Source organism: Neopsephotus bourkii, unplaced genomic scaffold (assembly GCF_033783945.1).
Source record: "Neopsephotus bourkii isolate Nb327-2 ecotype Australia unplaced genomic scaffold, CSIRO-AGI_Nbou_v1 NB_53, whole genome shotgun sequence".
Classification (NCBI taxonomy): Eukaryota; Metazoa; Chordata; class Aves; order Psittaciformes; family Psittacidae; genus Neopsephotus; species Neopsephotus bourkii.
Window position 1 is genome coordinate 12,898,183 of NW_026900570.1, and position 13,929 is coordinate 12,912,111.

At 36.5% G+C, this 13,929-nt stretch overlaps 1 protein-coding gene across 4 annotated transcripts in view; it reads left to right on the plus strand.

Annotated features, from left to right (window-relative positions):
* ARHGAP21 (Rho GTPase activating protein 21) overlaps window positions 1-13,929 on the plus strand; it is a 110,589-nt gene that overhangs the window by 61,353 nt on the left and 35,307 nt on the right. For all 4 annotated transcript variants that reach the window (XM_061351471.1, XM_061351467.1, XM_061351485.1 and 1 more), the window contains 3 exons: window positions 2,885-2,977; window positions 6,216-6,294; window positions 11,688-11,742. In XM_061351471.1, coding sequence (XP_061207455.1) covers window positions 2,885-2,977; window positions 6,216-6,294; window positions 11,688-11,742 — 227 coding nt within the window. The remainder of the gene's footprint in view (window positions 1-2,884; window positions 2,978-6,215; window positions 6,295-11,687; window positions 11,743-13,929) is intronic.

Genomic DNA, 13,929 nt, shown 5'->3' on the forward strand with positions numbered 1-13,929 from the left:
TAGCTGCATTTATGGACAAATGAAGTAAACATGAAATTCTTTTTCACAGAAATTGTGCTTTTCATCTCTGCTGTCTCCTTGTGTATGTGAGTGTTCCTGGCATCCTGCGCTTTCCACTGTTCTTTGTGTGTGTGATGTCTTGTTCTTCACTTGCAGTTGAAGATTTGGGAGAAACTGTCTTATTTCATGCTAGCCTGCAAAGTAATGCTCAGTTGTAAAGTTGTTTACAGAAGTAGGGAGGAGGTAAAGTAATACACAGTAATGAGCACAGGAAAAGCGCTGGCAAATAAGACTTCATGTTTAACAGACTAGTAGTACGAGCTGCTTTACTGCTAATTGTTGTATCACCTTGTAAGGAATTGCTAGTGTGTTCCAAAAAGTTAGGCCTGTCAGTACTAGAAAAGATAATTGTGAATATGATCTGGTACTATGTAGTGCAGAGCCGGAGAGCTTAGTGTAAAAGTTTCACTGTGATAATCTGCTCTAGATGATGGACTTTGGAAGGCGGGGAAGTTTAGGCTCACATTCTGAACAGCATCTTGATTCTGCCTGACGATTGGGTGCAAAAAGGACCAGTGAGATTTAGGCGCAATTAAACTGAAGTGTAGCAGTTGTTAGATTTTGAGACATTAGGCAAGTTAACACATTGTTCATTTTACTGGGAATTTATTTCTGTAATGATTGAGTGCACATCCACAAGCTTATACCTGCTCAGCTAGTCTGAAGAAAGTATTGTTGGCTTCCACTGTCAAAAAATACTGTTTAACTTCATTTGCATTTCAAACTCAAAATACAAACATACACTTTGAAACTATGTATTCAGGAAAGTTCATTTTTATGTTACTGATGGGAGAAAGTTTTGGCTTGTATCCAAATATGTAGAAGACCAAGGAGAAATGAAGAACATGTATTCATCTATTAAAGATTGGGAGTCCTAGCTTTTCTTTTTGTCTTGTATTTGGATGTTACTGAGCTGTAAAATGAACCTGACAATGTAAATAACACTTTAAACCTTTCATGCCAATTTTTTACTTCTGCATTGATCTTTATCTTTAGGGTGGGGGTTCAATATAGTGTCCTTCTGCATTTAGGACAAAGAACCAAGTTTAATGCCTAATTAGCTTTCAGAATCAGTCTTATCAGATAGCTGTGAAAACCTGAAACAAGAGCCTATGGTGCTGAAGAACCTCTTGGTGTAGCTAGCAGTTCGGTCAGAAATTGGATGCTTATGGGAGCCTTCAGTCTCTGGTCTTCATAAATTGATAGTTTTCCCCTCTTACCTTAGAAGTGGGAAGTGTATGAAAGGTATTCTGTGTTGGATGTTGAACAGGAGTAACCTTATCTGCTTGACCTCTTGCTTTGCATGTTCAAGTGTGGACAAGGCATGAAGTAGCAGTTGAGTGTTAAGCAAACTGGCAGTAGGCCACTAACTTTGTTTTTCTTTTATGAGCATTTGTAAAGGAAACTAAGGTAGCCCCTTGGTGTTTGAGTTATGAGATATTAAGTGTTATAAATGAAATGTGCCATGGGAGCTGCGTTAGTTTTTCTTGACGTTTTGGGGATTGTATATCTCTTCAGTAAAAGGTTGAGTGGCAATACTGGGAGAATGTTTGGTGGTCCTATGTAAGGTCGTGTATCTCGTAAACCATTGAAGCAACCTTTTGTTCATGGCATCTGGGTAAATTATACTTGGATCTTGTCTAAAATTGTTGAAACATTACTGCCTCTCACAGGATGAGACCCTGTCATGTGTTCAGTGTCTACTTAATTCATCAGATTAAAAATGACAAGATATTAGCTTTGGCTCACAAAGAGCATTTTGTATGTCTTGTAGCTGTGTCCTGCTAATAAAATTTCGAAGTATTTGGGAACTGAGCTGCCAGCTGGAGTTTCTTGATTTATAATTCAGTTGCTTTGGATATAGCAATTACCTGATTTTATCCAATCAACTTTCTGATTGTTCTCTACCAATCTGGAGTTATTTTGAGAAGGCCATTTAGAGCCATATGAGTAAGCCATCTTGTTCCGCTGTTTTGTGATAAAATGGCAGGACACTGAGGGCCTGCAGAATGAAGGCAATAGGCTAAAATGTATATTTGAAAACTGTGAGTCTGATTTTGGGCAATTTATTAAAACTTCAAATTATGAGCTTTTCCCACATAGACATTAAATCAAAAATATACTGTAAAAGTATACTGGGAAGGCAAGACTATAGAGGTGTTACAGTTTTTAACTACTGTAGACTAGCTTCTACGTTGTATATATATATGGATACTACATATACTACAGTACATGCAGACACTATAATTTGCTTTGAATTCTGCATTACTTCTTGAATTTTGATAAATCTTCAAGAAAATGTTAGACTTTATCTTGGAGCATCTTAAAAACAGTGTTAGAAGATCAGTTTCAGTTCCATGTGGGCTATAAGCCAAAGTTATGGGGTTTTTTTCCCGTCTAAGGAAAGATGCAAAAATTTTATTTTTCAGTTTGCACTATGAGTTCTTAACTTGTCTGGATTTATATCTTATGTCAGATAGCAGTCTAGAAGAGGAAGCAAGAATGCTTACTGAATAGTGTAAGCATCAGCATGAAGATGAAATGAACCTGAAAAATACTACTTTCTGGAACATATTCACAAGTTTTAAGTTTGAGATACACCTCTCCCCCCCACCCTTTTTTTTTTCCCCAGACACATAAAAGATGTGTAGTGTAGTTGCATTTAAGACTCCTAGTCTCTCTTCCTTCCCTCACCCAAATTGATCCTGAGTCTTCAATATAATGACGAACATGGCAGGGTTGCGTTTCATAACAATTCTTAAGGTGAAAACATTTGTGATGCAATATAAGGGAATGCTGTTAACAGCTATACTTTCTTCCCCAGGGAAACAGAGGAACAGACTGGAGCCAATGGATACCATATTTGTTAAACAAGTTAAAGAGGGTGGACCTGCTTTTGAAGCTGGACTGTGCACAGGTACTGCTTTTCTGCAACACTGATGACATGCTTGTGTATGTGATGTAAACTATATAATGTGGTTTAAGCTTCTACACATAATTCTGTCTTCCTTTTAAACACAGTTCTTTCCTTTATAAGTATGAAACCTCTCTTAAATTGTTTTTCAGTGTTTCTTAATCTCACAAGCACCATGGTGTTCTCTCAGGAAGCGTTGTATAAAATATATCAAGACATTAAAGCCTTAGTCTTTTTGGCTTATCTTTTAAAAAAAGTACTAAGTAGTACAAGATAAAATATGTGAGGAGAAAGTGAAAGGGGAAGAAAACAGCACCTTTCAGCTCCCATTTCTTTTGCTTTGTGACAAATGAATAACCTCAAAACATTCAGGTTTTTATCCTTTAAATTATTCCACCTCCTTAAATCAAGTTGAAACAATCCATGTTTATATCTTATAAAATTTTGTTCAGTTGTTTGGTTTAATCGAACTGGAGAGGAGAAAACTTGCGTTTTTGTGAAGTGCCAGGTACTTTGTCACACCTTTACTTAAACGTTGAAGGGAAAAAAAGCCATGTTAGAATGGGGAGGTCTTACAAATGTTAGTAAGTTACGTAGATGGATGCCCCTGCAACACAGGTTTCTGCTCTTAAAAATATGACAGAAGATAGGTTCTATGAAAGGATTGTGGTTGTGTTGACAATGTGATGTTACTTTCTTTTTTAAAAACAGTTATTTACGTGCATTTGACTGGAATAGGATAATTTTTGTATGTTTCTTCCTAAGGAAATACAAAGGTTCTAGAATGATCAGCAATTTAAAAACAGTGCTGGATCTTCCTTATACAGAATAAGGCATTTTTCTTTTTCAACTCCTCCTTAAGTAGCTATTCAGGAAGGGGCTTCTTTGGTATTATTTTAATGCTGTTATATAAAGAAATGTTTTGGCTTGATAAAGTGCAGCATATGTTGAAGTTGTACTGAGGAGCAGTGTTAATTTTCACTCTGTTCAGTGTTTGCCAAATTGAAAGAGATGAAATCTGTAGAGAATACTTTATTTTTAGGCATAGAAGAGATTTTTAGGAGCCGAGGATAAAGAACAGAAAGTAAATTTTTAGATTACCAGAGTATTCTTCTTAAACACATTGCTGGGAGCAGTTATATCTAATTAGGTCATGCCACTGTTTCTTGTTGGAAACTTCAGGGTGAAACGTATTGCTATATCTGTGTCTTGAAATCATATTATAAAACACTCAGGGAATAATCAGCCAGTTGGATTGCTTGGCCTCTGATACAGACACTGTATACATTTCTTATTTTGTAGAATCATCGTTGTGGTTTTATTGTTTTATTTTTTTATTCTTTTTTTATTTCAACTTGGTTTTGTTTCATGGTCACACTAATGGGAAAAAAAAAAAAAAGTCAAAAATATCATATTAAAATACAGCCAGCCAGATTTCCCATGTTTTGATCTTCATGCTGCTTCTTATGTCTTTTATAAGAAATCTGGAGAGGGACTTTTTACCAGGGCATGTAGTGACAGGACCAGGGGGAATGTTTTAATACTGAAAAAGGATAGATTTAGATTAGACATTAGAAGGAAGCTCTTCACTATAAGGGTGTTGAGGCACTGGAACAGGTTGCCCAGAGAAGTTGTGGCTGCCCCATCCCTGGCCATGTTCAGGGCAGGTTGGATGGGGCTTTGAGCAACCTAGTCTAGTGAAGGGTGTCCCTGCCCATAGGGGGAGTTTGAAACTGGATGAGCTTTAAGGTCCCTTCAACCCAAAGCATTCCATGATTCTATCTATATGCAAGAATATAAAGAACTAAAATGCTTGTGGAAAGGGAGGTGGTGTGTGTTCAGATTAGTTTCTAGTTTGATCAGAGGTATCTAATGGAACACCAGATTGATAGGCAGCTGTTAGAAAAAGCCTTCATGCGTAAGTATCTTTTTTTTGACCTACAGGGACTGGCTTTCCCTTTTATGTACTCCTGAAACTGAGCAAAGTTGTATTTTTCAGAATTGCCTGTTCCCACTTCTTTCATGTAACCAGTTCTGCACTGTCCCCCACACAAGATTTTTGACAGGATCATTGGATGTATACTTCAAGTAGGCTTGTTCCACTGCTGTGTGCAACCTAGTTTGTTTTCTTTGAAAAACCCCCAAACCTGCACAAGAATGGATAAGATCATATGGCCTGCTTTACAGATGTTCCTAATTGCAGTTTTTAGTGGAAATGCTGAATAAAGATCTACATCCACGGGCAAGTTCTGGAACAGCCTGGAAAAGAGCCAGTTTTCAGTTCCAGAGAAGGGTCTGGTGTGTTCTGAGGAAGTCTTGCCACAGGACCTAGCAGGACATGGTTCAGAGCTTGTAAATAAGAGTATTTTTTGGCACAAACTAAAGCATTCCTTTTCCTGCAACTTTTTGAAAGGATTTACTTCGGTGTTGTACTGAGCATTTAAAAATTAACTTTGTATTCATTAAAGTCCAGTTTCTCAGCCTAATTGCATAAGGTATGTGTGTGGGAGGGATGGAGTTTGCCATCCATCACAGGTGCCTGGCAGTCATGTGGATTGCTGGCAAGCATTGAATGTTGCCACCAGCCTTTCTTTCATTGCTTAAGAAGCTAGACACAAAACTCTTTGAGAGTTCTTTCAGGTGAAGAAGAGGGTGGTAACAAGCTGATAGAAGTGCATATGTAAACTGAAGCCTTTCAAAATACCCATTCTTTATTTCTGAGAAGGAAGAAGTACAGAACTGCAGTATTTGCTGCTATTAAAGGACATGTATAGAGCTACACCTGGCAGTGTTCTGATGTAAAGTTTTGGTTTATTTTGAGGTTAAGTGCTGAAATGAAATGTCTACTTATAATTCATTTAAAAATTAGGCAGGGTTGTCAGTATCTGTTGTCATACATCAAAAAAATCTTATTTTGAAGCCTTTACTTTGAGCCTTTCTATAGCTTACACCTGCTTGTGGTTTTCTTTCTATGAGTTTTTAGGTAATTCATTTGGAAGGGTAGAATGAAATACCACACCTGAAAATGTTCTGAGAAAAGAGTAGAAACTTGGCATCCTGTATAAGGTCATGTTGTTGTATTGTGCATTTTTTATTTTCTTCTTTTTCTATTTTGAATTATGACTAACCTTAGTTTAACGTGTTGGTGATCTTGAATATCGTGAGGTGTGGACATACAAAATGAAAATGATAAAAAAGTATCTAGACAAATTAATTGAAGATAAAACTTTTCCTTTTTCAGGTGACAGAATTATAAAAGTCAATGGAGAAAGTGTTATTGGGAAGACATATTCTCAAGTCATTGCTTTAATACAGAACAGGTAAGGTAATGTATTTAATTATATGCCACATTTTTTGTATACTAAGCAGGAAAAGACCACGTGATGGTTCTGAAAAAGTCACTGTATTTTTAAATTTTCCTTAATACACACTGTTAGTATTTCTGTTTTCATGTATTTATTGAATGCTGAGAAAGGTTTGAGTATAGGTGTGCTGAATTGTGCCCACAGTCTTTTTATTTCAGTACTTGTTAGCAAATCGCACTGAGTGTTACAGAGGAAGCTTGTTTGAACTTAAAATGGGAGGATTAGGTAGATGCATACAACGTGTCAATTTAAAAACAGCAGAAAAATCTATCTTGCTTATGAGATCTGTTAACTCGAAATCAGCATTTCTGGTAAAGGAAAAATGTTACGCTAGTGCACACCTGCAAAATACCTGCAGTACATCTTGGCTTTCCTCTATTTTGCAGTAAGTGATGAGCCTTGCAGAGTTGAGGAAATGCTGATATTTACTTGCACCTGCAACTCACAAGGGCTTGATAAATCATGTCCATACATGAATCTAAATACTTCTTTTCATGCCTTGTATCTGCCTCCATTTTTAGTTTTCTTGGTGCCAGTTTCTTTTCTATAGCAACAAGTTTCCAGTATAATAATATGTTATCTAGAAAGATGTATTATGATTAGCATGCAGAAATGTTCTCTAAATACAGCTCATGTCACATATTTTTAGTAAATCTTCACACATTAAGGCCCAGGTATGCTTACAGTTAAAGTACAAAAATGAAGTTCCTGATATTACAATTTCAGTGGAGTCTTTATTCAAGATTTCATTCAAAATAAATATATCCCTGCCTTTTTTTTTCTCCTCCTTTTTTTTTTTTTAACCTGTTCAAAGTTATGACAGCAAGATGTAGTGAAATGCTTTTTGTCTCATTAGTACTTTCTATACAAGGGCTGGAAAGATGGGGTCTGTCTTGTTTTAATAACCTTTCCTGGAGGTAACACTAGTCATGTATTGTTTTTTCATTTCATATTTGTACAGGCAGAACTGTTGTACAGTAGTGTATACCCAAGGTACAGGATTTTATTTTACATGCCCAACAGGTACATCAGTCAGTTAAATCAGAGATTGGGTTGGAAGGGACCTTAAAGATTATCTGGTTCCAACCCAACCTGCCACGGTTGCCCCATCTTTAATGGCCTGTGTGGCCAGAGATTCTTAACTGTAGGTCTCCTTGTGTATAAAGTTTTATTTTCAACCCTGTGACTGTACATGGCAAACTGTCCCAGCAGAATGCAACCCCTGCCCACTGTGGATAAACCAGGGACACCTGAACAAGGCCTTATCAGTGGTTATCTAGTGCAGCCAGGAATGACATAGTGCACTGCTGCATCTGTCCCTCTAATCTCCATGAGTGCAGAGAAGATGAAGGGATGCCATTGTTAGTTAGAAGAACAATTTGTTGCCTTGAGCCAGATGTGTACATCACAGAAGATGGTAACAAAAGGTCATGTGTATCTTTGAGTGTTTTATGCAGAACCTATAACCATCAGGAAGTCTTCAGCTGGACCTCTTAAGATAAACAGATAAATATTAATCCTGATCCATAGGGAGAACTCAGACTCTGGATCAGGTGTATCTTCCTGGTAGGCAATACTTCTTATGTGACTAAAGAATAATCTCTCTAATTCTTTTCTTGAAAATGGTATTTTTATGCTCAGAGCAGTTTGTTCTGCACATGTGCTGCCATTTCCTGGCAAGTAAAATTATATCATGGTGTATGCTTCTTGTTTTAGCATGTTGTTCTTGCATCAGCATAGCCATTCTGGGTCAGACTGATGATCTGTTTACGTCAGCATCCTCTTTGATAATATCCAGAAATGGATTCTTAAGACTGTGGAAACACTGAAACTGTTACAGAGTGATACTTGGTCAGGTAATACTAGCCCACTTCCCAGAAATCCTTGGTTTAGGAACTTGCTGAAGCAAAGGTCTTATCTCCATCACTTGATTTAATAGTTCTTGATAGGTTGGTCTTGCATAAGTTCGCTTCTGAGTGAACTCTTCGTATTGAAAAATACCCACTGACACAGTTCTTGCTGATTTGTGTCTCAGCTGATCTTCCATCAAGCACACCTTGGTTTCTTCAGTAGGCTTTGTGCAAGCAAGTTGATGAAAGGCTGAATTGTCCGTTGAAATATCCTTTATTCATGACTGAAGACAGTTTCATGTGTAGTGTCAGTATGTTCTGTGATGCTTTTCTAGACATTTTAATTACTGAATTTTTAATTCTTGTTTTCAATTGCCCTTTCAAACTTATTGCTGACTGCAGGTGCTTGTTCTTTTGTCATTTTTGTGATCATCTTCAGAGCAGTTTTTAAGGATAGAACGTATTTTATCATCTCTTATCTCTAAGGAGGGAGATCGCCCCCACACTAACTGTTTAGCTGTTTTGAAGTGAAACTCAGTCTGGACTTAGTGATTTTTGGATTTTATCACTCAATTTCCATAGCTGCTGACTGTTTTTGTAGAGAAGTTGTTCAACTGTAGCTGTTTGTCCTCATTATATAATGCTGCAGACATCGGAACTTAGCTACCTTATATGAAATGAATCCCATAAATTCCAGTGGGGCTTATGATGGAAGTATGATTCAGCCATGTTTTGTATTCTCATAAAAGTTTCAAGCTGTGTCTAGAATGTTACCTATTTTGCTCTGGTTAGAGATAGCAAAGCAATACTTAGACTGATTGCTTCCTCTGGAAGGTGCAGGGCACACCTTAAAAATGTTGCTGGAAATAACTGTGTCCTGTAAGATTAATTATGAAATCACTGTTAAGTCAGGGTTTTGTAGTGTACTTTACCAATAGCTGTTAAGTTTGGTCCATGAAGAATTTATTCTCATCTGTTTACATAATCAGCATGGATTTACATTGATTATTAATGTAAACTCTGTTAATTATTTATAGTTCTAAATAAAACAAGAAACAGATTCTGATTCCCAGCTTTTTTTTTCTTATTATTCTGAACTGTGGGGAATTTGGATGATTAGGTCTATTCTGCTTTTTCTCCTTGCAAATTCTTCGTGAAATTGTTTGGTTTACTTACAAATGTACGGAGTTCAGCTTTTGAATCTGTTCCATTAATCCAAAATAACACATCAAAAGATAGTCTTTATGATTAATGCTTTAGTTTCGTGACTCAGAGACAATAAATTTAAACTTAACTCTCAAAATGTGTAATGAAAGTCCTTACATCTCTGAGAATTCACAATACTGTTTCTAGTATTTTAGTGTAAACAGCCGTTTTGTGTGGTGGTTTTTAATAAAACTTTAAGAATTTGCATGTAGTAAATACACCAGAAGCTTTCTTTAGTACTTTTTGTTTCTGATATAAGAATTGAAAAACACTCTGAGAGCATGTCATAAAATGTAAAGCAGGAAGATCGAAATACTCTTCAGAAAATTCTGCATACAAACTGAAATAAAATACTTAAGTATCATTCAAATAACTATATACTTAAAATATTGTTCCTGAGTGGAATCCTTTCCTCTTTTGGGTAGCTTGTTTAAATTGATTTAAACACTTTAAAAAAAAAAAAGCTGCAGAATGTTTGTATAAGAGAATGGTTTGTTCTGTGTCAAATTATATTCCTTTTTATAAAAAGTACTTGAAGAGAAGCAATATATTTGTCAAATTAGTGACTTCCAAAGTTGACACTACTTTTAAAGAATTATTTGAAATAGCTTTGCTGTTTGTGCATTCAGTCAAAGTGGGAAATATTATTGTAAACACACATTAAAAAGTCAATACTTTTGTGTGTCTTAAAATTCAGTATTCTGAAAAAAAAAATTTAAAGGCTTTTGAAAACTTACATTTCCTAGCAGTGCATAGGCTTAAAAAGAAAAACTTAAGTCTGTCACCGCTGATCTTTTGGTCTTAAAACTGAACTAATTTATGCTGCTTGGAGATTTATTTCTTTTTTTTGTACTCCCAAATGAATTGTGGTTTAAGAAGATTGTGAAACCAAATACCTTTACTCCGCTATTTTGGAATGCAGCCTTATGTCTGCAGTTGTTAACAAATGGAAAAGGAACGACATTGTAAACACATTTTTCATGTAAGAAAGCATAATAATCCCATGTTACACTTGTGAGAAGATGGCTTTCCGCAGAAGTCAGAAACTGAGGTCCTTCTCCATGCTTTCACAAACTGTTCTGTGCACCCTGAAGTCAGCGGCCGGTGTCTGTGCTGGTTTTATCTTTTCTCAGCCTTGTACTGACCAGTACAGATTAGGTAATTTCTAGTCTGATGTATCAGGTTACATTGTATACACTTTTTCTTGTACTGGTATTGATCATCTTGTCCAAATACTCTTTTCTTCTTGTGACATGTTCTGTGAGATTTCTAAGTGAAAGTCATAATCTCCATAATCTCTCCGTTTTCTATTTCATTAAGGCTAGTTAAGTCTGTACAAGCTGTCTCTCTTGTAGCCCTTCTCTGTACCTGTTCCAGTTTACGTTTAACGGCTGTGGACAGACTATTCCTCTGTCTCAGATGAGATAATGAATTCAGGTGTTCTGTATCCAGTGTTACAAGCATATACTTCTTTCTTGCTTGTGAAAATGGTTTTTTCTAGTAGATACTAGCTGCAGGTTCACTATTTTACAGTATTTGACTCTGGATAACTCGGTAACATTGTACATTCAATGTCCAGATTTTGCCTGTATTTAAATTGCATTGATTGAACTATCTGGATTTCTGTATCTTCATGCCACTCCCGCTTTTGGTTTCAGCAATTCAGACTGACAGGCTCAGCACTTAAAAATAGCAAGTGTTTTTCATCCATACTTCAGATGTCATCTGACTGACTAAATATGTTTAAGTTGATTCTGTTAGGAGGTGATCGGAGTGGAAAGGTGTAAGTCAGTGCTTGCCTTGCTGTTGCTCCACTTTTCACATGATGTGGCAGTTACAACATTTCCCCATCAATTTTAGAGTGCTAGCAGACTTTAGTTTTAAATGGAATAGAGAGAGAACTTTTAACTTGCATTCAGAGATTTGACACCCTGTTTTGTCTGAAAAGCTCCAAATGGCTAATGTACCTTAGGGCTGGAGGAAATAAAAACACTGCAAAACAAATAAACAAAATCAAAACTGACAAAGCGTATTGGCTTAATAAACTGACTTTGCTGAGTACACAGATGTAGTCTTCAGTCAGGTTCCTGCTCTACTCATATTTGCAAAGGTTCTAATGGAAATCAGTGGGTTTCTGTTGTGTTAATTAATTTGATATTGTAACTTCGTGTGGGAGTTCTTGAATGGGTTTGCTCCATGGAAGTTAATGGATTGTCTTTGTAACAGTAACTGAAAATATTTTCCAAAAGTTCATGTCTTATGGTTGAGGTTTTTCTTTTCTATTTCTTTCAGTGACAGCATATTGGAACTTAGCGTTATGCCAAAAGACGAGGACATTCTTCAGTTGGTATGTTTATGAAGCTTATATTCAGACAGTATGTTGTCTAAAGAAAAATGTCTTGCTCTTGGTTACAAAGTCTTCGAACTGTGCTACCAGCAAATAATTAAAGAGCTAACATTTAACTCTCTGTCACTCCTTAGATACTCTACTTGCTTGACATTCTTTGACATTTCAGAGGAACCTAAATATAGGGGAGATACCTTTTGCATGTGATATTTCTAGCTTCTTGTAAAAAAAAAAATCTTGTTAAGAACGTTTGTATTTTTATTAAATTTTTGATTTGTTTCCTTATGTTAGAAATTATGAATTGGGTTGCTTTAACTAGGTTGTCTAATTCTAAGTGAGTTGGGAATGATTACTAGATCTGAATTAAATAATAAACATATGGTGCTTAGAATTAGCTTCTGATAATAACTCTCAAACTGTGCATTTCCAGGAAAGAAGCAGGGGGAATGTGCTGAAGGTTGTTCACAGAATTTTTAATTGGAATTGCTGTAAATATTTTGTTAGGCTGGTGTCTATATGCCCCTCATTTGAGCTGAGGTCCTGCATATATACCGAGCTAGTTCATCTCCTGTTTAGTGTCTCTAAGTCCAAAAGATCTGTGGATAAGATATGATGTGTGTCTTGAGAAAAATCAGAAAAATACCTAATGTATTGATACGGTCTAGTTTATTTGTAATTGGAAGTATAGGAAAGGGGTAGACTCCCCAGTTAGTGGTTGGAAAATTGTATTTTGTAATCCACACAGTATCATGAGAGTTGACTTTAAATAACATTTAAGAAAAATCTGTGGGTTTCAGTAGCTGTTTTCCAGTATTAAAGGACAAATTAATGCGTAAAGAAAAAACCCCCAAGAATCTCTGTTTTGAGCTGAAGGTGAAGATAGAGTCTAGTATAGGAGCTCAGCCAGTTAGGCCAGCAATCCAAGATACTAGAACAGGAGTGATATTCTGAGAATATTTGATAAAGAAATACTTCAGTAATCCAGCACAGGGAATGTTGGGGGCAGGGGGTGGTTTTGGTTGCATGAATAAGTGAGAGTGAAAAGCTGTTTGGCAGTGGTGGTTAGGGTGTTGGTTTTGTTTGTTGGTTTTTTGTTTGGTTGTTCCCCCCCCCCCCCCTTATCACTGGAACTGTGAATAAATAAAAATGTAGGAATAGTTCTAACCTTTAAATTATTTGAGTGGCTGTTTGCATCCAATGCAGTCTTATAGCCATAACAGTGTAAGGATCTGGGCAAGGCAGGATTCACAGGTTTAAACTTTGTATTTGACTGGGCAAGAAGCTCTTAGGCACATCTTCCTTCTGCTGTTGAAACAAGAAGTGCAAGCTTCAGGTGAAGTATAGATTGAAAATGATTGGAATTCAAGTTGTTTTATCAATGAGTGAGATAATGGTGGCAGAGGAAGATAACCAGTTGTTGCCTTTGGGCTAGAGAAGGTTATTAGTAAAAAGAAAATACAATCATTCTCTTGGAGGAGATTGAGTGGTACAGGAAAGAGAAAAAATACCTGTGGGAGTTCTGGGAAAGAAATTAAGACACATGTGATTTCCAGGTGTCATTTTAAAAAACCCTTTCTTTTGAATTGTAAGATGTGGTAGACTTGTGAATTCTGTTTATGGTGCTCCTGATTTGAAGATATGAAGAGGATTAGCTGTGAGTGGTGGGTCTTCATTTTGCAAAAGATGCTTTGCATCGTCTCTATAGCTTTGTATGAGTTCCTGCTGAGAGTTGTTTGCTGTTGGGTTGGGTTGGTATGTGATTATGATACCACATGAAGGAGATTATACTCCTGTTTGCTACAAAGTGTGTTTTTAGGTATAAGTGGGTTTGTCTTGAAGACTGTCAGTTCCACATGGCATCTGGCAGAGGAAAGCCATGAGGAGACATGTTTTCTGCAATCCACAAGACTATGCATTGCATGTACTCAGGCCTGTTGGAAAGGCTTCTGATGGCTGAAGTTTTCACAGTGTGAACTTCAGTATATATGTTTTCAGGTGTCAGTTTTTGATGGCAGAGTTGCAACATGTCAATATACAGGTCATAAAGATGAATTGTATCCTATAATAGAAGCTGGCAGTTAATGGCCTACAGATTTTCTTTTAGATCACCACAAAGGAGGAAAAAAACTTGTAAAACAACATTAGCAGTATTTTGAGACAGTGCACCACTGTAACTTCAGTCAAATG